This window comes from Manacus candei, unplaced genomic scaffold (genome assembly GCF_025592945.1).
Source record: "Manacus candei isolate 608988 ecotype Guabito, Panama unplaced genomic scaffold, ASM2559294v1 h1tg000023l, whole genome shotgun sequence".
Lineage (NCBI taxonomy): Eukaryota > Metazoa > Chordata > Aves > Passeriformes > Pipridae > Manacus > Manacus candei.
The window spans coordinates 144,804-167,865 of NW_026138071.1; the positions used below are offsets into that span (position 1 = coordinate 144,804).

The 23,062-nt window shown below is 39.6% G+C and overlaps 1 protein-coding gene across 1 annotated transcript in view; it reads right to left on the bottom strand.

Moving 5' to 3' along the window:
• The window catches only part of CCDC93 (coiled-coil domain containing 93), a 39,226-nt gene extending 24,123 nt beyond the window's left edge, over positions 1-15,103 (bottom strand). Inside the window, exons 1-9 of the mRNA XM_051788070.1 lie at positions 14,963-15,103; positions 13,810-13,923; positions 12,060-12,154; positions 9,605-9,716; positions 7,050-7,148; positions 6,256-6,312; positions 2,699-2,799; positions 1,569-1,608; positions 158-250 (exon numbers count right to left, since the gene is read on the bottom strand). Coding sequence (XP_051644030.1) covers positions 158-250; positions 1,569-1,608; positions 2,699-2,799; positions 6,256-6,312; positions 7,050-7,148; positions 9,605-9,716; positions 12,060-12,154; positions 13,810-13,923; positions 14,963-15,004 — 753 coding nt within the window. The 5' untranslated portion in view covers positions 15,005-15,103. The remainder of the gene's footprint in view (positions 1-157; positions 251-1,568; positions 1,609-2,698; positions 2,800-6,255; positions 6,313-7,049; positions 7,149-9,604; positions 9,717-12,059; positions 12,155-13,809; positions 13,924-14,962) is intronic.
• Between the last annotated feature and the right edge of the window lie 7,959 nt (positions 15,104-23,062).

The window sequence follows — 23,062 nt, forward strand, 5'->3', positions numbered from 1 at the left end:
ATTTCTGTGCATCAGGTTTCATATTCTCCTGTGGGAAGCAAATGCCACTTCAACTAACCATGGAAATTTTCCTTCTTCCAGAGAACAACTGGGCAGTGATAACTGCTGCCCTCCCCCCAAGTTAGTAACATCCATGCCTACTATGTCTGTGGCACACCTCTTCAGCTGCCTGAAGGTCATCTTCATCACAAGACTCAGCTTTTCCTGCTGCTGCAAGCCCTGCAGGCAGCACCGCTTTTTTATCTTCAGCCTTTTAAAGAAAAAAATAAGACACGATTATATCTAGTTCCTGTTTTCTAAAGTGTTAAATAAGACGTCAAGGAGAAAACTGGAATGTAGCCGTTCTGTTTTCATGAATACATTTCAGCTACACTCCAAATCATGTCAGCTGAAACGTAAGGCTCCCTGATTTCTCACAAGTATTCCAGCTGTGTTTCTGGCTTCCTAGGGACACATTTGGTGCAAAGATTCCTTATCCCACAGCCTTCTGAGAGCTACCAACCTCAGAAGAAAACCAGCTATCCCAAAACATGATGTCTGCTACATAGCAGAAGGCTGAATTTTTTTTTTTACATAAATAATTTTTATAACTTAATACTGATATAATAAACACACAACATAAGAAGTGTAAAACTGCCTGGTTTAGTTAGAAGAACTCATACCACAAAATTAGTGACAGCTGGTGACAGATAGACTTGATTTCTAAGTCACTATTGCACCACTAACACGACTATTTCATTATCCACTTCTGCCTTACTGGAGACTCCCACAACAATCATGATGACCACCTAATATACAATATCCCAAAGTCAACAATGTTTTTGAAGAAAGAAAATTAACTCAATAAACATGACTGCAGCCTGGCAGCTACTCCGAGGGGAAAACAGCCATGCCTAGATTGGGAAACAGCTCTATTTATAAAATTTAAATGTGAAATTTGTATGTGGAATACTGAGATGATGAAGGGCAACCTTAATATAGTCAATGTATTGCTGAGTCCATGACAAGCTTAATGCATTTTTTTCATTATTTCTGTCTCTGATAAAAGCTTGTAGCCAAATTAATAGTAAATAGTAACACTGCACATACTCTGACAAGGACATTTTAAGATTTCATAATCATCAAAAGCAAGGATACTACTTTTCAAGAAGCCCAATGATTTATTTATGACATGGTATCATGTTTCTCTACCACATTTGATAACCTGTTTTGTAATAAATGTCTACAATATTTCTTACCAAGCTGAATGAGTCTTTAAAAAGAAAAAGAAAAACCCATTAATGATCACATTATGGAACACTTAGTCAAAAGATGCTTACTAAGCAGACAGGATATGTCACTACCTCACAGTAAAAACGGAACTAAAACAAACACAACACCCAACCCCTCTTTCTTTTAAACACGGAATACAGATTTTAAGTTCCAGTTAGCAGTTTTTTTAGAGAGGGTAATAATGGAAGTTACAGCTGTTTATGCTACTGTTTTCTTCTAAGATCTAAGAGTTACCAACACTCCAACAATGCAATTCTTGCCACTATTTGAGTATTTTAAATTAGTGGTTTTTTTACCTGTTCTGTTTTTCCTGCTTGTCTGCTAAATCCATATCTCCTAAAAGAACAATAGGGAACATGAAGGAAATAGATTGTTGTTTACAACTTTCACAAATACATTTCTATCAGTTTTCAACATAAGATATGCACCAACAGCCAGATTCATGTTAGTTTTTGGAATGTTTCAAGGTAACTAAATAAGCAAGTACTGGAGCATATTTACAGAATGATTTCAACTCCATCTACTCTTTCCATCACGATTTGCAAATCTTGACTCTTCATAAAATGCTGTCGTGTAAAGCTCATGAAAGGAAAAAGCAATGCCCTCTTTCCATTTGGAAGTTAATCCTGAGCTATTACACTATAGTCCATGTTACTGTTAAAAGGAAGGCACTCAAAATAGTGAGAACAAAAAATACAAACATCTATGGCTTTGGGGGGAGAAGAAGCCACAGAAGATACAAAATGTAATTCAAATGTCATTTGCACTCATTAAGTATGAAGAGCTCAGACAGCAGACAAGCTGTTCTTACCACTAAACTGTGAAAAGAAAAACTGGAAATAGAAACCTCAAATAGAAGCTCTGTAACTTCATTTTTTTGTGTTTGGAGAGCTCTCAGTAAACCAGAGGGGCTTTCAAAGATAATGGAAAAGTGAAAACCTTGGTAACTTGGACTTTGTATGGGAGTTTGCAAAAAGTAAAGACCAAACAATGACTCAGTCTCTTGATGTAACAGTCATATTAGAACTATAAAAAGAGGCAACAGCAACTTCAGCTCCTTTTCCCCTCACTTTCTGAGGGTTGCTTGCAAAAAGACAATATTGATTGACAGTACCTAGAAGGATCATGAATTTAAGCCACTTCTATAACACAAAGAACAACCATGTTAAAAAACATACCCTGCTAAAAGCACAAAGTCTGAACTTGGGCTCCCATTGTACAAAAAACAGTTCACACGTATAAGGACTGTCCAGTCCCCAGAGAACTTACAGGATAAGCAAACAAAATATGAAACCAAACAGGAGTACATTTCACATAGTTCATTTCTGAAGTAGTATGAAAAAACCCATCACAATCTGAATTTTATATGTAATGCTTATAGTACACACAACACAAACCCCAAGGAGAATTAAATGAAGCCTTTCACCTGCCATATTCCAGAAGTGTAGCATGAACCTTCGATTCCTCATCCAGCAGCTCCTCAGCTCCCTTCTGACGTTTGTATTTTCTCTGAGGTTTGTAAACCTCCTGTAAGACAGTGAATGGATTCAGAGCTCGTAAAAGGTTTTTCTAAAATAAATGATGAATTGTTATCTCAAGTGATATACACACTGTTTACTTTCCAACTCAATATACTTACCCAAATAAACATCCCTCACTTTGTCTTTTTGGAATTACATTATAAAATCTTACTGAATTCATTTCTAAACAATTTGCTATACGAATAAAACCTTTCCAGGTTTAAAACAAAAAAATAAGTGGATATTTAACAACAACACAATTTCTCAACCATCTCTTCTGTCATGTTTGAAAGAAGAGTCAAAAATAATACACTCAACATCTATTAAGATTATTTGGCTAATGTCAGTGTCTAGTAATGTTACCTCCTTTGTGAGTTAATTCTATTTGCAAATTCTGATTAGATAAATAAAAGCAATTATTTTTTACTCAATAATCACAGGTTACAACAGAATTAAAGCAGATTTTATTGGAACAAAAATACCTGAAGGAGTTTGTTAGCAAAATGATTCAATCTAATGCTATCCCAATGTGATCCAATAGCTGGACAACAGCCCATCAAATAAAACAAGGATTCACAAGTATTATTTTGTTCTCATAGAGTTGCTTTCAATTTAAAAACAAAAGGAAGAACATTTTTTGCTCGTTCTGACTTTCTATACAAGACAAACTATTATTTTCAACAAGCAGTTGCTGCACTATAACATTGAAACAGATTGAAAGCTATTTCAGCAAAGACAGGTAATCCCAAAGTGGAGATTTCAAACAAGTGAAAATTGACACTATTCCTTGGCAAGTTTCTGCTGAATTTGTCTGTTACCCTTTGCAATTTTTACTTCATTTCTAATCTTAATTTCTGTCATCTTTGCTTCCAGCTATTCAATCTTGCTACATTTTTGACTGTCACATGAAAAAGCTTTTTAAGACCAAGGATCTCCTGCAAAATGTACTTTCATACCTACAGAGAGGCAATGTAAGAAAAATAATTATAGCTTTCATGATGGCACTGTGTTTTATACCTTTGCTATATGAAGTGTAGGCATCATATCATAAACATTAGTCTTGGCATCAGGTAATTGAGTAGTTGAATGAAACCACTGCAAGATAACCTCAATTGACTAGACAGTCACCTTTCAGCAGCAGTAGTTCCTATTCCAATAACCATTACTGATATTTAATATTCCCTTTTCAAACCTTTAGGCCTGATCATGACCATAAATCTTGGTGTACTGACCCCTTGAGAAAAGAAGGGTAGGTCCTCAGACCAGAGTTGTAGTAATGAATTCAGACAACAAACTATTCTTTCACACTTGCTGATCCTCTTTTAGGAGAGCGAATTTCTCTTCCAGTTCCAATACATAATGATTTAAAGGTGACCTACAAAAGTACCTTCATCTAACAGCCACCTTCTCCTTCCAGTTCCTATGGATAGATAGAAAAGCTTCTGCACATTCTCCCTTGCAGATTCATTCTGTGTTCTTCTGGGCTGTACTTATGCTTTGATGCCTTAAGAGATCTCACGAACTAATCTTTTGTTAAGAAGATCAGGTGCCAGCTGTAGAAGACATGATCCTGACAGAGCTCATATCCTTAAGGAAGAGGTGTTTGTCTAATGATACCCTGAACAAATGGCAAAAACTTTATGTACCATGAAGGTGCACCTAAAAACAAGATAACTGAGCCAGAGGAGAAGATAGAATACAAATAATGGAACATAGAAATTAAGCCTTGAAACCACTTCTGTTTCTCAGCAACCACAGGGAACCCTTCATCACTGTTAATCAAATACCTTCTGTATATTTTTGAATGACACTGAAAATTCTAGGTACTGCTGTTCCATAAGAGCATTGTGATTACTTTGTTTCTGTCTCTTCTGTGACAAGGTCAATATCAGCCACTTGGATACAGACTCTTTAGTGCTATATAAAGACAGTGCAGGTAAAAAATGGACACACTTGAAAAACTAGGACAAGTATTCTGAAAATTGAAAATAAACAGAAGCCAAATGAATTTCAAGTGCTACTTGATAGAACTCACATTTGGAATTTGCTTTATCCCACAGGTTTGCATTCCTTCTCAATTTAAAAGGTTATACAGGTGCATAAACAATGCAATGATACCTACGTACAAGGGGAGCTAACTTGTAAAACAGAAAACATCTCAGTGGAAAGACAAAGTATTTCTGGGTGGAGTAAAAGACTCATTGTAAGTCGGATAATAATTAAAAAAACACAAATCAAACCATGGGGAACAATACTTAAGAGATTGTAACTGAAGTTTTCAAAGCAAGGGCAATTATTCAAATAGACTGACAAGGGATTTGCACTGGTCATCACCCGGAGATTTTCACAGCGACCTTATTCTACAAACACAGACTGTAACTCAACCACATCCATGAGGCTCAGCAGCACTCAGGTCACTAGTATAGAAAAACAACTATCTCCAAAATGTGACAAAAAAGTCAGATGACTTGTTTGGTCCATCATACAACCTCTCACACAGCTCATTACACCAGCAGTGGACACCTCCACCTGTGCATGAAGAGTTCAGATGCCTGGTAGAGCTACCTGAAATATCACTGGTTTTCTCTGCAGAGTAGGGTTTCACCATCTACTGAAGATCCCTGGAAATGTCCTAATCAAATCAAACCCAGATTTTTCATCCTTTCTCAAATGCTGGACTGGAATTTATCAAGATGGTCCAAAACAAACAGTAGCAAACTGGGGAGTCAGGAATGGTGAACTGATGGTCCCAAGTAAACAGGGAAACTAGAAAGCAAGGACAGAAACTCCAGGGATAGAAACTTCAGTTGCTAGCTAGGCAGCTGAATTTAGGTATGAGAGTGAGAGAGTCTAGATATGTTCCATGTCATTGTAGTATTCATGAACAAGCTTTCAAAAAATATAAACAAGCGGTTTATCCAAGAGTTAAAAGATCTGCACCTGAAGAGGGAGGGAGAACACAGGTGATACCACCTTTCCCAACCAACATCTGCCACTTGAAGAAAACATTTCTGAAGTAGAATGTGTACTTCTACAGCTAATTACAAGTAAAAAAGACAAGCATTGAAAAGCAGACATTTAAATTGAAGAGGTCATCACTATATCAATTAATTTCAAGATAAATAGTCCAACTGCTGATAGCTTCAAACAAACAGTCTATTGAGAGTTTAACAAACTGTAAGCTACTTGGTGAGTTTAGTTTGATAGTGAGGAATTCCACACTCTCTGGGCAGGCAGTTGATATGATTTCTCTACTCATATAGTGCACACCTAAAAGGTTTTCAATCTCATATATTGGCATTTGAGACCTGTTCTAAGAATGAACCTCAACATGTAACTTAATTGGTATCTTCTCGTGAGAAAAGCCAGGACTGGCTGCATTAAACAGAATTAACTACCACCATTCCATTACTAAAGCCACTTGTTTCTTGATCATGAAAAAGGAAAAATCTAACATACTTACAAAGATATCAGTAACCGTTTTGATCGCTTTCTCTTTCCTTTGCATAAATTCATCATCCTGAAAGACATTAATGGAGGTAATGAAAAAGACCAGAATGGAGATTAAATCTCAACCATTCTAATGATTCTGTGAAACCAAGCTGTCAAATAGTTTCTGAGTTGTCCAGTTATTTGGTGAAACATTAGTGATTTCTTGTAACACAGAAATGTAGTTGCTTCTGTCATCAGATGCTGGGTAGGTCTTTAAAACTGTATCCAGATTGGCAGTCCTGCTCTCTGCTTATACAGGACCTGACACAAATGCAATTCCAGCACACTACTGGGATCTCCAATCTTTACTACACTATAAAAAAATGAAGCAGTGATAGGCTTTATGTGGAAAAGAGAAAAGTACTCTCTACTGTTATTTTAGTTTCTAAGCATTAAAAATAATTTAAAAAACAACCAAAAAGCTAACCAAAAACCAAAAGCACAAACCCCAAAACAAAATCCAAACCATTTCAAGTTAGTAAAATCTGTCTATCCCAATAGCAGGGCCATCTACCTTTAATACTGTTACTAAGTTACGAGACAAACTTGGGTTCTAGGTGTTAAATTTGGAATTAATAGAACTGAGTTCTGCACTACAGGCACATATCCAAGCTCATTCCACCCCTCCTCCTATACATAGGAAACAAAACAAAATGATAGCAAAAGCAACTCTGGTGTATTGTGCTGATTTCAGAGCTGTGAAGCTGGTACTGCACCTGAGCATTTGACACATCATAACAGAAACAGGAACTGGCTTCATCGTACCTCTGGCAGCCTGTGAGTTTTTTGAAACTGTGATATAGAGTAAGAACGGACATAGTCTCCCATTTCTTCCCTTGTTTCTATTGCACGTTTCACCAGCCACTGAAAAAAAAAATAATTATCAGTTGAAAGAAGAAGAGTAACAGCAGCAAACAACAAACTGCTGCATAATTATTTTTAATACATGATAAAAGCTAAAAGCACATTTTAAGCACAGAAACAAGAACAAGTGATTTTTTTATTTGTAAACATGGTAACCCAGGGACCTAATCCTAACAAAGTGATTCAGTATAAGCTATTTTATAAACTTCAAATTTCTTCTTCTTCTGTGCATATGATTCTTTTATGAAATTTTCCTACTATAGATCTCTGTTATAAAAAACTACAGCTCCACTGTGAAAAGATGTATCTTCAAGCCTATGAAGTGCTCATGAAGAACCACATGCCTGCGTAAGAAAAAAAGACTTCTGACATTTATAAGACCACACAAAAAGCCACAAAATATTGAAGTACATTTTAAACAATGTTGGAGAAGATAAATCCTGCTGGCTGTTGACAGCCCGTGCAGGAGGTCACATAAGAGATGAGATCAATCTTGGGATCCAAGTTTGAACCAGCAACTGTTTCCTGTGCTATAACCATGAACCCCTGGAAAGCAAGGGGAAGATGATGACAACGAGAGATGAAAATGCAATCTATTAATTACAAAGTACATCTCAACACAAGTTTGTGTACATACTTTTGTCTGTGAACATAAGCACAATTTACTAGGAAGAACAGCGACATTTCTGCCCACTGGAATATTTGTTATGGGAATTCTTTTAAAATTATTTTTTTAAAGTTCTGCTACAGTCTGTGGCAGTGAGCCAACTCAACCTAATTTCTTCCTGTTGGGAAGGATTCATCTAAAATTTTCCTGTCGGGAAGGATTCATCTAAATTTTTCCTGTCAAGACCACCAGACTAGTTTACACAGTGCAAGAGGTATTGGGACACAATGCCAGGCAGAAGAGCAAGCTTTTTTATTAGTTGGGCACTGATTCGAGATTTACAGATGGCAAGTGGAATCCTGAATTTAACAGGGCACTGAATAAAGTGTCATTATCAAATACATAATTCCTACATGGTGTAGTCAGCATTTTACAGCTCTTGCATGGTCTTTTTCAGAACAGAGTATGCTGGTGACATCAGCAAGTTTTCTAGAAAGCCTGTCTTGTCTGGGATGAAATGAGGAACCCACAGTGTGTGGAGCAGGCAGAGTTTCACAGGAACCTGACAGAAAGCCACAATTTCTAAAAAAAGATCCTCTACAGACAAAAAACTAAGTCAATCAAGAAAGACTTCTTCAAGTATGGGTCAGCTATACCACCTACTGGCCAGCTACTGAGAACCACTGCTCTCAGAGAAACCCAGATTTCCTCCCTGCTTAGAATTAATGTTTCTCCTTTCCTGAGGTAATATCTCAAACCAGGATTTTGGATAAAGCAGGTCAGAGAAAAGAATACCTTGTGCTACAGTTCTTACAGCAGGAGTAATATTTTTCCTGTGAAAGAAGCCTAGTATTTAATAAACGTAACCATTCCTTGTCATCAAGTGACCAGGGAAAGAAATTCACCTGGATTGGATTTATTTTTTTTTTTGTGTGTAGGAAACAAGGAGTTCAGAAGTAAAAAGTCTTATTAACAAGATACAAACTTTCCACCTTAGGCAGCACCAGAACAGCTTGAAAGCTGTGTAACAGTAGCACACACCATGGAACGTTTTGTGGGGAGTGCAGTTAAGTGTGGTTTCGCTCAGGAGACTCCTACTAGAAGATAAGACAAAGCATCAAGATGTTTTCCCCACTTCTTACAAACCGGAACTTAGATTCCATTCTTGCTAAATTCCTTCAAAGGTAGGAGGTAGTGAGATATTTAATGAAAAAAAAAGCTTGCTTAACAGTCTTTATTTTCCCTATGTATCAAAGACATGTTCCTGTGTGCACATGAAAGGAAAATCAAAAACTGATAACAACATGCCAAGGATTCTCAAAATACCACAGGTAGCTGTGTACACTAACATCAAGTGTTAGCTTAAACCTTAATAAACTTGAGAACTATGCATATGCACATGCTTAGCTAGTGGTGCTTGTCAGAGCAATGCATTTTTCCATCCATACAGTTTTTAAGTGATAAGAATTAAGGATGTATTATGCTTAAAGAAACAATCCCAACTGCCTTGAGCCTTATTCACATTTGATTCACTATCTTCGTAACTTACAGTCTGTGCTTAAGCTTATGGAATAAGCAGGTATTCCACAAAAGGTAGAATCTGACTCCATTTCAAAGGATTTAGAGAATTTGATTTGCCGTCTTCTTAAATATGGATCAAATGATACTTAAGGATTCTATCATCCATAATGTCACTCCATTCTTAAAAACATTAAATTACTTCTCTGTGACTATTCATTTCAAAGTTAAACAAAGAGCCAAACAATAATACAAAGCTTTGCTAAATTTTTTATGCAAGTTTTATGGCCTTTTTCAGGAAACTACCAATACACCATAAAATTACTATTACCTGTATAACAGGAAATATATGAATGAAATCCAGTCCCTGGATCTGATGTGGCTCCAAACGATGAGGACACTTCATTTTTGGTAATACTGACACAATTTTTTCAGTTAAGGCACTATTATAAAACAACAAAAACACAGATGTGTTTTTCTTTTGTAAATTACAAATTATTTTTGCAAACACAGTTAAGTCCCCTCTAGTTGCTTCCACTGTACGCAGTTTTTCTATTTATAGTATTACACACAAACCTTCTAAATCTGCGTGTCTGGTCAGATGAAATACCCAGGTAAGATACATCTACAAACACCTTTGCATATTCTAGTATATGCCCACACTAGCTTTAAGAACAGTTATAATAAGAGATATGCACTTAAAAAGTACAGAATCAAATGTAAGGACTTAAAATTTGTTTGGTAGAACTCCCAAAACATACCTTGATGCTAGTCCTGAAACTTGATGGTTTTAAATATATATTGCACTTAAAAGCTAAGTACACAGTATACTTCACATAGTTTTCAAGTGAGTAAAACTGAATTTGCTGGTAACTATCTCATTCTAGAGCTCAGGTAGGATCTGGTAAAGTGAAAGGATTATCCTACCACAAGGGATTCATCTACAGAACCTTCATCCTGTTTCCACTAAATTCTTTATTTTAGGGCAAGGAATTTTTTTGCTGTAAGTGATGCCAAGTACATTTTTAAAGTAGGTGTCAGCACTGAGGATGAAAAATTTACTAGGAAAACCAAAGCTATTTCTCCATGAAGGAGAAAAAGTAACTGGTCCAGTACTGACCTCAGTGATATTTAGTACAGCCCAAATGGACAACTGATATTCTGGAAGAACAAAACGGGAGCAAGAGCTATGAGGCCAAAGCCTGGGAAAAGAGCCTGAAACGTTACACCTATTAAAGGGAAGTGGAGCACAATCAAAGCAAATGCAATTAAAACAAAAGTTTTATCCAATAGATGCAAGGTCCTCTCCTAATGTATGCCCGTGCTTATTTCAACCCAGCAATTAAATAACAGGACACCATCACAATGTCTTTGGAATAATACTGAGAAAACACAATTAACTTTTCCTTATCTTGAGAACACCACAGAAGCCCTGAGCCACCACCAATGCAAACATTACATGGACATCAAAACAGCCTATGCTTGTGTGATTCTGAACACTTCAGATTTACAAATAAATCATTGTTGCTGTTTTGGGAAAGGAGCCTGGTTTTTGTTTTGCCAGTTTTGCATCCAGTCAGCTGGAAAAATAACAGAACATTTTCAGGACAACTTAACTATTTCCTATCCTGCTGTTCTTAAGGATAACAACGATGGCAATTATAAAAACCTGGTGATTATAAAAATTATCACCACCATCTTCATTCCTAGCTTCTACTAAATTCCTTGCACTTGGTAATGCTTTATGTAGTTAGTAACCTATGAAAATTTGAGTGTCCCCGAGGGCAATGGCAATACCCACAAATCTTTACTTTTAAAAGTGTAACAGCCTTGCCAATGCTCAACGACTTTCAAGAAAACAGCACAGAGAAATGTTCTTTTCAACTACATTGAGCAAACAAGTCTCTTCATGTCACTGTAACTTGTCAGGCTATTCTTATTTTCTGCAAATTTTAATTGCTCTTTTATCACAGATATGCATGTGTTTGGAATGTGTTCCCTTTCTCAGCATAAAAAAAGTTTATAACCTCCCTAATACAGGAATTAGCTGGCTTATGAGCAAATTCCATGCATAAGAAATTAATCAAAACAGAGTTGTTTCATTGGGTCAGTCTGAGAAAGGAAATCTCCCACCCAGCATGGGGCAGGTAACTATTTTGGCAACAATGACATGCTTTAAATTCTGTTTGCTGATGCCTACAATTCCAACCCAGAACCATAAAGGAGAGTCAGAGGTTATTTACACAGCAGAACTGCAGACAGAGGGTACTCAGGAAAGGTCTTCTAATGTTGCACTCCAGTTTCCAGCAGCGTGGTCTCCCTCTGCCCTTTGTTTTGGCCTCTGCATCATCCCCTTGTGCCAGCACAAGCATCTGTGCAGCTGTGCAGAGAACTGGATCCAGGAATTCATTCATGTTAAAACTATTTTCTTTTTATTTTTTTTTTTAATAGGGTTTAATCAGGATCAGTTCCCAATCCAGTTCGGTGAGGAGCCACACATATCCCTACTAAGCAGTGAAAGCATTTAAGAGCATGGCAGCCCAGCGGGAATAGCACTGCCTTTTTTGAAATAAACTTCTTTCTGGTTTTAGAGTTTGTGGAACTACAGTCTGAGAAACCCAGAAACTTGTGCAATGTTTTGCAAACAGGCAGTCTTGAAAAGTAGGAAACTTGGACTGAAAATCTTTCTTAGAAACAGGCAAATAGCAGGTAACTTCCCCTTCCCCACCTGCTTCCTCTTTTTTAAGAAGAATTAAAATACCCCACTTGCCATTTAACCAACTTACATTTTTTGACCAATAGTAGAGTTTTCCTGAAATAATAAATCAACATCGATATCGAAGTTGCAAGTAGTGATACACCACGTCATGCCACCTACCACCTATCAAAGGAACAACAGCAGAGTTAGTTCCATTATAAACTGAAGAGGTAAAACCAAATACGTCTTACAGGTTGTAGTGTTCTCTCCATCCTCAGTATTCTCATGGAGAGACCAAAATAGATACCAGAACCATATCAACTTCTACATACAATACACATATACAAGAAAAAAAACAGCAGTTATTGATATTCTAAATTCCTCTCTCAGCTTCATTTAGCCTTAGATTTGAAACAGCTTTCAGAATAAAAAAAAAAAGAAGGATAAAACAAAGTATGTTTAACATACAACAGTATGTTAAATGTCATGATCTCTAAAAAGTGACCAGATTAAAATTTTATCAAGGATCATAATTTTTGCATTCATGTACTTACCTTTATACATACACATTTGATAGTACTATTCCTTGCTTGCTAAGGCAAGTGTTAGACACAGTACCAGCAATGGAAATCCTCAGCTCTACAGAAATCTCTATTTCAGGCCCTAATCTGACATATACTTAGGCATATTTAAACTCCTGAGCCATTTCGTCAACTTTATATAAATATTTAAAGACAACCTTGCATAAACATAGGCAAGATAACCTAAAATATATGCAAAGGCAAAGAACAGGAAAGGGATTAAAATATGGAGTAACTCACCAATATCACCCAGCAAATTGGGAACCTTGTTCTAGACAAGGTTTCTGACACATCACCCGTCCCACATTCCCCTGTGAAACAGTTAACCTCCAGAATCCCTTCTGCACTAGCACCTTGAGCATTTGCAATAGCAATGCTCCTTTTTGTGAGGTTGGGCATTGTCGTAAAATGATACCTTTGCAATTGTTCTTAGGTAAGTATGAACCTGACTTCTACACACAAACACAACAATGTTACATCCTAGGGCACTCTCTTTCAAACTACTCCGTGCCTGTGTGCACAGACTCCTGAGCAGCTACACTTAGCAATAGCAAGGAGTTTGGAGAAACTAAAATTGCATTGTAAAGCGAGGCTGTGCTATGATCAAAGAGCAGAAAACAGAAGCGTCCATTTCAAGGCTTCTGTAGTTGTGTGTTTTCAAACCTTGGTTTAGGAATTTCTCACAGAGTCAGCACTGAAACAACTCAGAAATCTCTCTTCAACCTGAACTTTGCTCACTGTCAGTATCACACACTTCCTGTCTGGGACAAAGAAAGGTTAACATATGTGACATTCTAAAGATATGTAAAAACAGCCCCAAAATAATCTCACATGGATAACTGTTCCATTCTTACACAGATACTTCCTCATTTCTCATTAACGAATACTTGCTTTTAAAATTACCAGGCTTTCTACAAGTATCAAATCTCATTATTCTAACTGCAGTTGAGAGAAGGGGGGAAATTCCCTGGATATGACTCTCCCACAGGCTGTAACACCCACAAAAAAAGCAGACAGCAATTAGGTTGCATCCAATTGTCTCCCTTAAAACAGGCCTTGCTGCACGAAATCATCTTTCAAGACTGAGGAGGTCCTGTCTGCCTGAAACTAGGTCATTTGCAGAATTATTTACACAAGAAAGCCTCATAGGTTGCAAGTGTCCTTTTTAAAGTCACCTAGCACTGCTAAACAAACTAGTGAAATACATGAACCTCATATACTTAAAAAAAGGGTTTAAAAATACTGCAGTGGTCTCACCTTGTCAAAGGGTGACAATCCCTTGATTCTTGCTCGAAAATACCCAGCAGCCACCAACAATTCCAAAATTTCAGTCAACTTGATGTTTTGTTCCTCATCTTCTCTCGTTTCAACCTGACAAACAAACAACACAACACTAATTGAGCATTTCTCATTCATTTGAAGAATGAACATTTTCCAAACTTAACCTTAGCACAGACCACACATCAGGGAAAATCTTGACTACCATATGCAACTTGGTTGTTAATATGAAAGACATTAAAGAAACAGGTACATTTCTACATGGATTTAACATCACATTTTTTTCACCCAGTTAAATACTTTAATCTGGTTTTCCTATTGAACCTCCCGGTCCACTGCTTGCCTCCAGCTAGACAGACCGCCCTATTGCCACAAGCCACTTAATTTATTCTCCATTTTGCACATTTCCTTCAATTTCAGGCTTCATAAAATCACACACCTCAATTTAACCTCTACCCCAGCCAAAACCAGGACACACTTCTATAATCCTTTTACAAAAACAGGAGGAGAAATCCACATGGAATTCCACTTTTTGGAGGGGTAATGCAATTTCAAAGCACAGCAGTGACAAAAGTAAAGTGTGACAGGCAAACCGGAGAGCTCCAGTGCTCCGAAGAGCGACCGCAGAGCGCCAGCACAGCCACCACATCGTTTTTGTCCCCACCTCACAGGATGAAACCCCACAGCTCCAGGGATACACACGGTTCAGGAGAGACGCAGAGCTCCCACACACCTCAGCCCTAGGCCGGAGAGACGGGTCACAGGGCTGCAGGTCTGCCCCGAGGGGCTGCAGGGACCCACCTGCGCACCCTCCCCACCTCCAGTGTTTGGGACACCCTCCCGCTCTCCCCTCGCTCCCACGGGAGCCAGGCGATCCCGTCCGGCAGCGGGGACCCGGCAGGGCGGTGGAGCACCGAAGGTGACCCGCACAGCGTTGCCGGCAGCCCCGCAGGCCTCCCCGCGCCCCCCGCGCCCCCGGGCCGAGCCCGCGGCGCGGCAGCGACCGCCGGGCTCCCGGAAAGGCTCCGGGAAGGAGAAGGCGGCGAGCCCGGGGACGCCGGTGCCGCGGGGCCGGGGGGAGCAGCGGCCGCGCCTCGGGGGGACGGGGGGCTGGGAGCGAGCGCTGCGGTACCTCCTGCGGGGCCTGGCGCTCCTGCCCCCGCGGGACCCCCATCGCGCTCCGCCGGCCGCGCCGCTGTCACGTCCGCTCGCCGCCGCCGCCGCAGCGCCCCGGCGAAGGGGTGTTCCCGGCCGGCGGCTGCCGGGTTCCCCCGCCCCCGCGCAATGGTTCGCCCGCACCCTCCCTGCGTACAAGCGCATCCGGGCCGTGCCATTCGCGGCCGAAGGGGTGCGGGGGAAGGAGGGCGGTGGCTCATGTGACTGACGGGCTGCGCGGAGCGCAACGGCCGCGGCCCCGCCCGCCCGCGGGCTGCGCCCCTGGGGGCGCCCCCGAGTGCCCCCGTGCTCGCGGCTCTTCGGAGCGCGGCTCCGCCCTCAGGCGCCGGGTGGTTCCCTTCAGCTGTACTGCTCTTCGCACTGCGCTTTTTCCCTCATTTTTTCCTTTTCCAAGGGGTCCTGAGGCCTCCCGCCGGCATGGAGGACAAGTTGCGGAGTGCTCTGTGACCGCGAGGTGCCTCACGGCCGCTGATGCCCCTCAGGGCGCTGACACTCCTCATTGCCAGCCGGGTTCCCTTTGGTGACCTGATTGCTGAAGGGGATTTTAACTCTCTTTTTTTCTGCCCTGCACACAGGTCACAGAATCACAGAATCAATTAGGTTGGAGAAGACCTCTGAGATCATCGAATTTGTCCTGTGACCAAACACCACCTTGTCAACTAGACCATCGCACAAAGTGCCATGTACAGTCCTTCTGTAAACACTTCCAGTGATGGTGATTCCACCACCTCCCTGGGCAGCCCATTCCAATGTCTAATCGCTTCTTCGGTGAAGAAATTTTTCCTAATGTCCAACCTCAACTTCCCCTGGCACAGCTTAAGTCTATGTCCTCTCATCCCACTGCTGGTTGCCTGGGAGAAAAGCCCGACTCCCACCTGGCTACAACCTCCTTTCAGGGAGTTGTAGAGTGATAAGGTCATCCCTGAGTCTCCTTTTCCCCAGGCTAAACACCCCCAGCTCCCTCAGCTGTTCCTTGTAGGACTTGTGGCCAGTCCCACGCCGAGTAACCCTGGCACTGCCACAATGTGGTGCTGCCTCTGCCCCCCAGCAGTGGGCACATCATGGGGCCAGGTCTGAGTGTAGCCTGGTGGGAAGGCAGGCACCTGGATGTACTGGAACCTGGCCTCACATCCCGGGTTTGGCAGCACTGGGCAGACCCTGAGGGACGATGGGTGTGTGCTGAGGTTTGGATGCTGTGCCCATGCCCTGTCTGGGTGCCAACACATTTCGGACTCTTGAATAAAATCACACTAATGCAGGAGGATTTGATGGGTGGTAACAGCTTGGTAGCAAACCATGGCACAGTGTGGGGACAGGACAGCATTCTTGTTGGCGACGGCCAGAAGTAGGTGACAGTGGTCTCTTTTCAAGTCTACCACAGGTGTTCTGTTTCCAGGCTCTTTGCCATACACAGAGCATTATAAAAAGTAAACCATGCACTAGACTGTGGCTAGAAGCATCTCAGGGAGGTCAAGGAACAGGAGAAGCCACACAAGAGTGCTGTTCCCATCCCTTGGAGGGTAGCAGAACATATGTGAGCCAGTCCATACTGACTGCTGTCCTCACAGAGTGATCAAAACAATAATAACAATAAAAGCAAAAATATACCAGACAAGATCAGACCTGGTGTAACCACAGGCCATGTCTTAATTAGAGCTGCAGAAAACTGTTATGCAGTCGCAGAGGTTAACGTGGTCACCAGAGCAATATGGGTGTTCTGCTTTTTGTCTGCCTTCTCCTCACAGAGAACTGTATGACAATAATTTGATTGCCGTGGAGAGGAAGACTGAAACAAACAAGCAAAAAGTAGGGACAAGGAGAAGGGTTTAAACAAGGAGAGTGTTAGGAATGGATGAAGGTGACCTTCAGATTCCTCAGTCAGTGAAGGTTGCAAGGTAACTGCTGAAAAGAAACACCAACTTGGATAAAAGCTTTCTGAGCCATGACATGGTCATAAAATTCTCTTTAAAAGATCCACATTAAAGAAAAACAATAAATAAAAAGCCAAGGGTAGTATGGACTAGGGGCTTCAATAGTAACTGAGTATCAGACAATGGAGGGAAGAAACCTACCCTGGGAAATTGAACTGTTTCTCTGGCTTTTTAGAGCATAGTAAAGCAAAGGAGGGAGACAGGGTTAATTAACTCCTATGAACTTTAAAACTCATGCAACTGGAACCCAAAATCACAAAGCTGACTTGAAATGATGTACTTACAGAAATGTAATAGGGTCTTTTAATTTGCTCTATGTTTATGATACCATAAGGACTGGAAACATTTTTCTTCTTTACAGTGAAAGCTGGAATTTTCCTTCACCTGGTATATAGTTGGGAAAGGAAAAAGAAAGTCACAAAAATACAAAAATGTTTCTCTTTTGTCATTACAACTCATCTTTGATCACTTGAATCTCAATAAAATACTCTGCAAAGGCATTGCTTCCTAATACTTAATTGTGATGCAAATTCACCCAGTTACCCAGGCAGAGCCATTGTCCCCTATGACATTCAGATAATCAATCTCCTAAGCACCAATTAGGTTTAAAAAGAGTCCCAAGAGGGGTACCATCTAAAAAAAAACCCAAAAAACCCACTTCCTTCAGATCTTTAGATTTTGTGCTTGCAAATCTGTAGCAGGTTCAGCTTTAGTCTCAGTTTTCCCTTCCCCTTTCCCATCCCTTATTTTGATCTGTGACGGTAAGTGAGCTCTGACTCTTGATGCAACTGCTTTGAACAATCCTGTCTTGATTTTTCAATTTCATTCATTTCAATCCCATGAACTGAGATAAAGAGCTTCCTCCCTTTTTTTTTATAGCCATGTGATTCATTTTGCTGTTCAGCCTGGACTTGTGACATCATCAGACTCGGTCACCACTGAAAATGTAGCAATAGGTTCCACTGTATCTTTTAGCACATATTTGTTTCTTTTGATACTAAGAATAAAATCTGAGATGGAGTTGTAACAGCCACAGCAAGGGCTCCTCACTTTGTAGGGCAGACGCAGTTAGATAAATAAAGTAACCTAAGTCACTTTCCAATATTCTCTATGCTGGGAAGGCCTAAAAGATATTTATTTTCATAAATTCTGGATAATAGATAAAATACAGATAATGTAAGTATAAATTCCTGGTACAACACTCTTTTATGCGTTCCATAAAACACAGTGTCATGGACAGATCTCAGAGTAAATGGAAAGGATCCCAGTGACTGCATTGGACTATGGACCTCCATACTGCCATGACTGCATCTTCCCAGTTGTATTCCTAGTTACAGGAGAAGCTGAAGCCAGCTGTAGGGAACTAAACCCACATCTTCCAAAGTCAGTATCAAATTTTGCTGTGTGTTCTGTGGCTCATATCTTGGATGAGCTCTGTTTTCAATGCATTTAGTTGCCTGGCAGCTTCAGCACAGAGATCACTTCCATCCTAACGAAATGATTCCTTGTATTCATCCAGGTTTCTGGAATTAGCAATACTGCGGGGCACAGCAACAGTATCTTCCTCTGCATGCATTTACTTTTCTTTTATTTGTTGTCTCGGTTGTGTCCCATCTCCTTATAGTTCAGCTCCCCTTCATCTATTTCCTCAGATGTAGTAGGCATAGGGAACTATTCAATAGGCAATTGCAAATTCCCAATTATCATCAGTGGAAGTGAGACTGTGCACTGTGAAATGAAAAAGTCACAGACCTGTTACAGTAGCCACTGTTAGGGGCTGCAGCAGACCATTGCATCCTATCAAATGGGCTGATATGCTTTGCAAGCTATTGTGCCCTTTCAGCAGTCACACATAACAGTAAATAGTGATGTTTTAAACATGCCCACTATCCTATTCATGGATGACAGCTAGAACGTCCAGTCCAGCCAAGGTCCTATTCAGTCTCTCCTCTGAACAATTCCTATTCTCAGCATTTAATAGTTTAAAACATACAGGCTGACAAGAAGATTTTTTTTGCCTTGAAAATTATGTTTGTGTCATTTTTAATATTGTTTTATTAAGATTGGCAATATGGACATGCACATTTTTAGCTCAATTACCAGTTAGTTCATCCCAACCAAATCCAAGGCAAACACAGGCAAAACAGGTGGGGGTAATGAATGTGGAAACAGAAGAAGCTCCTGCTCATGGTCATCTTGGTGATGTAGCTTGCAAAGGGCCACATAGTAGTTCCTTTTTAAAGCAGGAAGAATAGAAAAGACCTTATGGCCTGTGGAATTTGTAGAGGAAAAGACTGTGAAAATATTGAGGCTCTGGTAAGAAAAAAAGCACAGCTCCCTCATGGTCTACGTGACAGAAGCTGACAAAATTGGTGGCTGGTCCTCTCTCTGATTTCATCTGTGCAAGGTCTCTCATACGAGTCTGTGTGGAGAATAAGAGAATATTATAACAAAGTATTTGATGAATACTGAAGTTTTTACCAAACTTCTCTTTTTGGAGTGCTGTGATTTTGATCACATCACTCAAATATTGTGATCAGAATATTCAAGTAACTAGTCATTCTGGCTACTTCAGTTTTCAAGAAACTTTTGAGAGGCTTGATTTTCAGAGAGTGCTGCTGTGAAAAATCAGGCTACTGAGGAGTTTCTGAGTTTCTACATGGATATACATTCCAAAGTTCAGGCAAGGACAGGCACAGCACACCCGGACACAAAGTAGTTACCTATAGTGAAGGACAGGGCCTTTACACATCTTCTCTTATGAAAGTCTCAGGTCATCTGTAGCTGTTACATTCAAAAGAAATTAATCTATGGGAGAGGTCTTTTATGAAACAACTAATTAAGTCTGAGTCATTGAGCCTCAGAAGATACAAAGAAAATGAGAACCTTTGCACTTTATGTCTATGATTTGGGCTAGGATATTAAATTTCAGATCACAGCTGTGTCAGATTACAGTGAAGTAATGTTTTGCTTTGTTTTTCTATTTATTTATGAGCAAAACTGATTTGGAATTCTTGGAAAACAAAAAGCCCAGTCATTTATAATATACTTTTTTTTAAAAAAAAAGGATTACTGGCTTGCAAATCCTTACAAAGGGGCAGAGAGATGTATATTTGCACTGTAGCATTTTTAGGCAAAATATATGGATTTAGATTTTACCTTCTACATGTCATAATAATATGGCACATCCTTAACTTCAAATAGTTGTAAGAATGAACAGTTAATTTCCCCATGGAGTGAGATAATCTGACACAGTAATAGACTTCTCACAGATACACCTCACCCCCAAGAGAATGATGATCTAAGGTGGAGGAGGGTTTTTTTGGCTTTCTTCTTCCATATCAATTTCTGTGAAAGAGAATCAAAAAGGCAGAGAAGTGGTAAGAGGAGCAAGAGAAAATATCAGTGATGGAGGGGTAGAAGAGACAGAAAGGTAGATATACAAGGTGAGCGCTGGCAGTGCAACCTTGGACAGAGCTAAGCGAAAAGGAAAATAGCCTGCAGAAAAAAAATAGCTGTGTGTAGTCTGAGTAGACATCAAGTTTAACTTGAGTAATTTATACATGTGTGTGTTCTGAAATGAAAGAGTCCCACCGAGCAATGTTTAGGAATTTTACTCTGACTGCAACTTAATCCTAAACGAAAAGCAAATTTTGCCAGCATTCACTACTACTCCCTCCATCTTCAGACTAATTCTAAGCAGTAGATTCTGGCATAATCCAAAACTGCCATTAGAATCACACATGTTTTTAAGAATCAAATCCTGCTTACACTCAGGCAAACACTTTGACAAATGGTGGAAGAGCACCATCTGGTGACACCAGGCACTTCACTGTATTCTGCTGCCATTAGAAAATACATTCCTGGTGTGTTGTGCTTTGGAAAGCCTGCCTCAGTGTGTTTCAATGTGTTTTAATTCATTACTCAGTTATGCATAAGGAGTACAATAGTGAACATCCTGAAAACAAATCGGGGCTGACAGTGACCTTATTTCTACTGTCCCTTAAATCACTGAGAAATTCTTGTAATTTGAATCAAACATTTTATGAATTGTTCTGAGACATTTTTTAGGAGGCTTTGGAGAAGGTTTTATGGGCACCATGAAATGCAGTCCCAAGTTTTATTGCACTGGACATTTCAAGGCTTTTCTGTGTGTGATCCAAGTATTTTCTTACAGCGTTCAAGAAACTTGGCTTAGCTGTCTTTTCAAAGATTTTCTTTTTCCACAGAAGCAATTATGAAGAAAAATGAATTACTTTTTGCCATTCTAGCTATTCAGAGCTAAGGAGAAAGGATAGATCTTAACCTGACTGTTATTTGCAAATCATAGCTAATTTCAGCACAAATTGAACCCAAATATGCTAACAAATAAAATACAGAGTTTTTCTGAACAGGTTCTTTTTCACAATGATGATGGCGCCCATTTCATTAAAATTCAAGGTCAAGTTAATGTGAGTTTAGTTAGGAATTTATAAAAGCAGTTAGTAGTTATAATAACCTTAGAAAACACTTTCCGGAATTTTAGTCTGCAAAGAACTGGTTTTCTAAGTCTGTGTTTTGTGCAGACTAACTCTTACACTTCAAAACCCCCTAGACATCAGGGAACCTTGCCAAAAACTAGATGAAGGTCAAGAATGTTGAAACCATGGAAGTTCTTAACTGTGATGTGGGACTCAAGTATATAATTAATGAAAAAATGTTCATATAATTACAATATTATTTTCTAATTTATCATATGAACCTGGTTCACATCATAGTGATTTAATCTTTTATTTGATAAAATAATACAGCACTACATCCCCAAAGTGTAAAGAAAATCATCAGAATGTCACCTAGAATAAAACTGAGCAGCATTTTTTAATAAGCCAGCACAGGGCATACCATGATTATCAGGAAAGAAAAGTGATGTCCTGATTCCTCTCAGCATCTCACAGCAGTGGGGTGATAAATCTTTATTCAGCCAGTGATGCCCTCTAAAAGTGTTAGGATTGTTTCAATGTTGAACATTTTGTAGCAGAAACGCTCAACTGATAAGCCTGCTGTTTGTGCAGTGAGGAATATTGAGGAAGGTTTTAGTAGTCAGAGAAAAATCACTCATACTGAATGGTAACTTAGAAAACAGGTCCATTATTGCCCAAAAGAGCGAGGGAGGAAAAAGTTACAACCCAAAAGATTTAGCCTTCAATTTGCACAAGGCTTCTAAGGCTTCTCAGAGTCAGAAAAAGTCTCAGAAGTCAAAAATAGAAGACAAGAGAGCCCCAAGCCCGGAAGACTCAAGTTCCAGCTCAATTGTTAAGTCATCTAGTAGAGCTACATGCAAAATAAAGAAGAAACCTCCCTTGAGTTTAGCATCATTAGTGTTACTAAATAATGAGCATTAAAAATTCAGTCTTCATAAATAATGTAATCAACTTAAATTAGATAATTTAATATATCTAAATCATACATCATTATGAAGGTTTTTCTATCTGGTTTTTTGGGGGGGAGAGGGTTGCACACCTTTTTTCAGCAACACAAAATGAAGGAAACCTTTGTTTCTTAATTGAAACAGAGACTTTCACGTAATCTCTTGATTCTGGGAGCTGGGCTATAAACAAACATCAAATACTGCAAGGTTCATAATACAAACAAGGAGAATTGGCAATGTCTTATTACACAGCTTCATATCCTTTATGCAGGGCCACTTAGGACAAAGATTTGCCTCCAAGATTGTTAGCATTTTTCTTATCAGTCTCCTCAAATGCAGCAGTTTGTCTGACTCCAGTGACTGTGCTGGATTTTTTTTGCAGTTCAAGGCTAATGAAGTCTTTTGTTGTAGAATTCTCCTACTAATTTCTCCACTGTCTCCAGTAGTTCATATTCCTGTGAGTTCGAAAGGCTGGAAGTAATATGTTTGGAGTTATACTGCTTATCCCCAAAGCACGCCCTGTTACCAGGGACTATGCCTTCTAGAAAGAGAAGATGGAAAAGGATGCCTTGTTAATTCTATGACTTTTGAAATTAGGAGGAAAGTTCCTACTGGTACACTAACACCTGGGATATGCCATATGATGTCCAGTCTAGTTTGTTCAGAATGGCCATTAAAGTCACAGCTCATTCAAAAAGCTCTTCCAGCTTCCCATCTC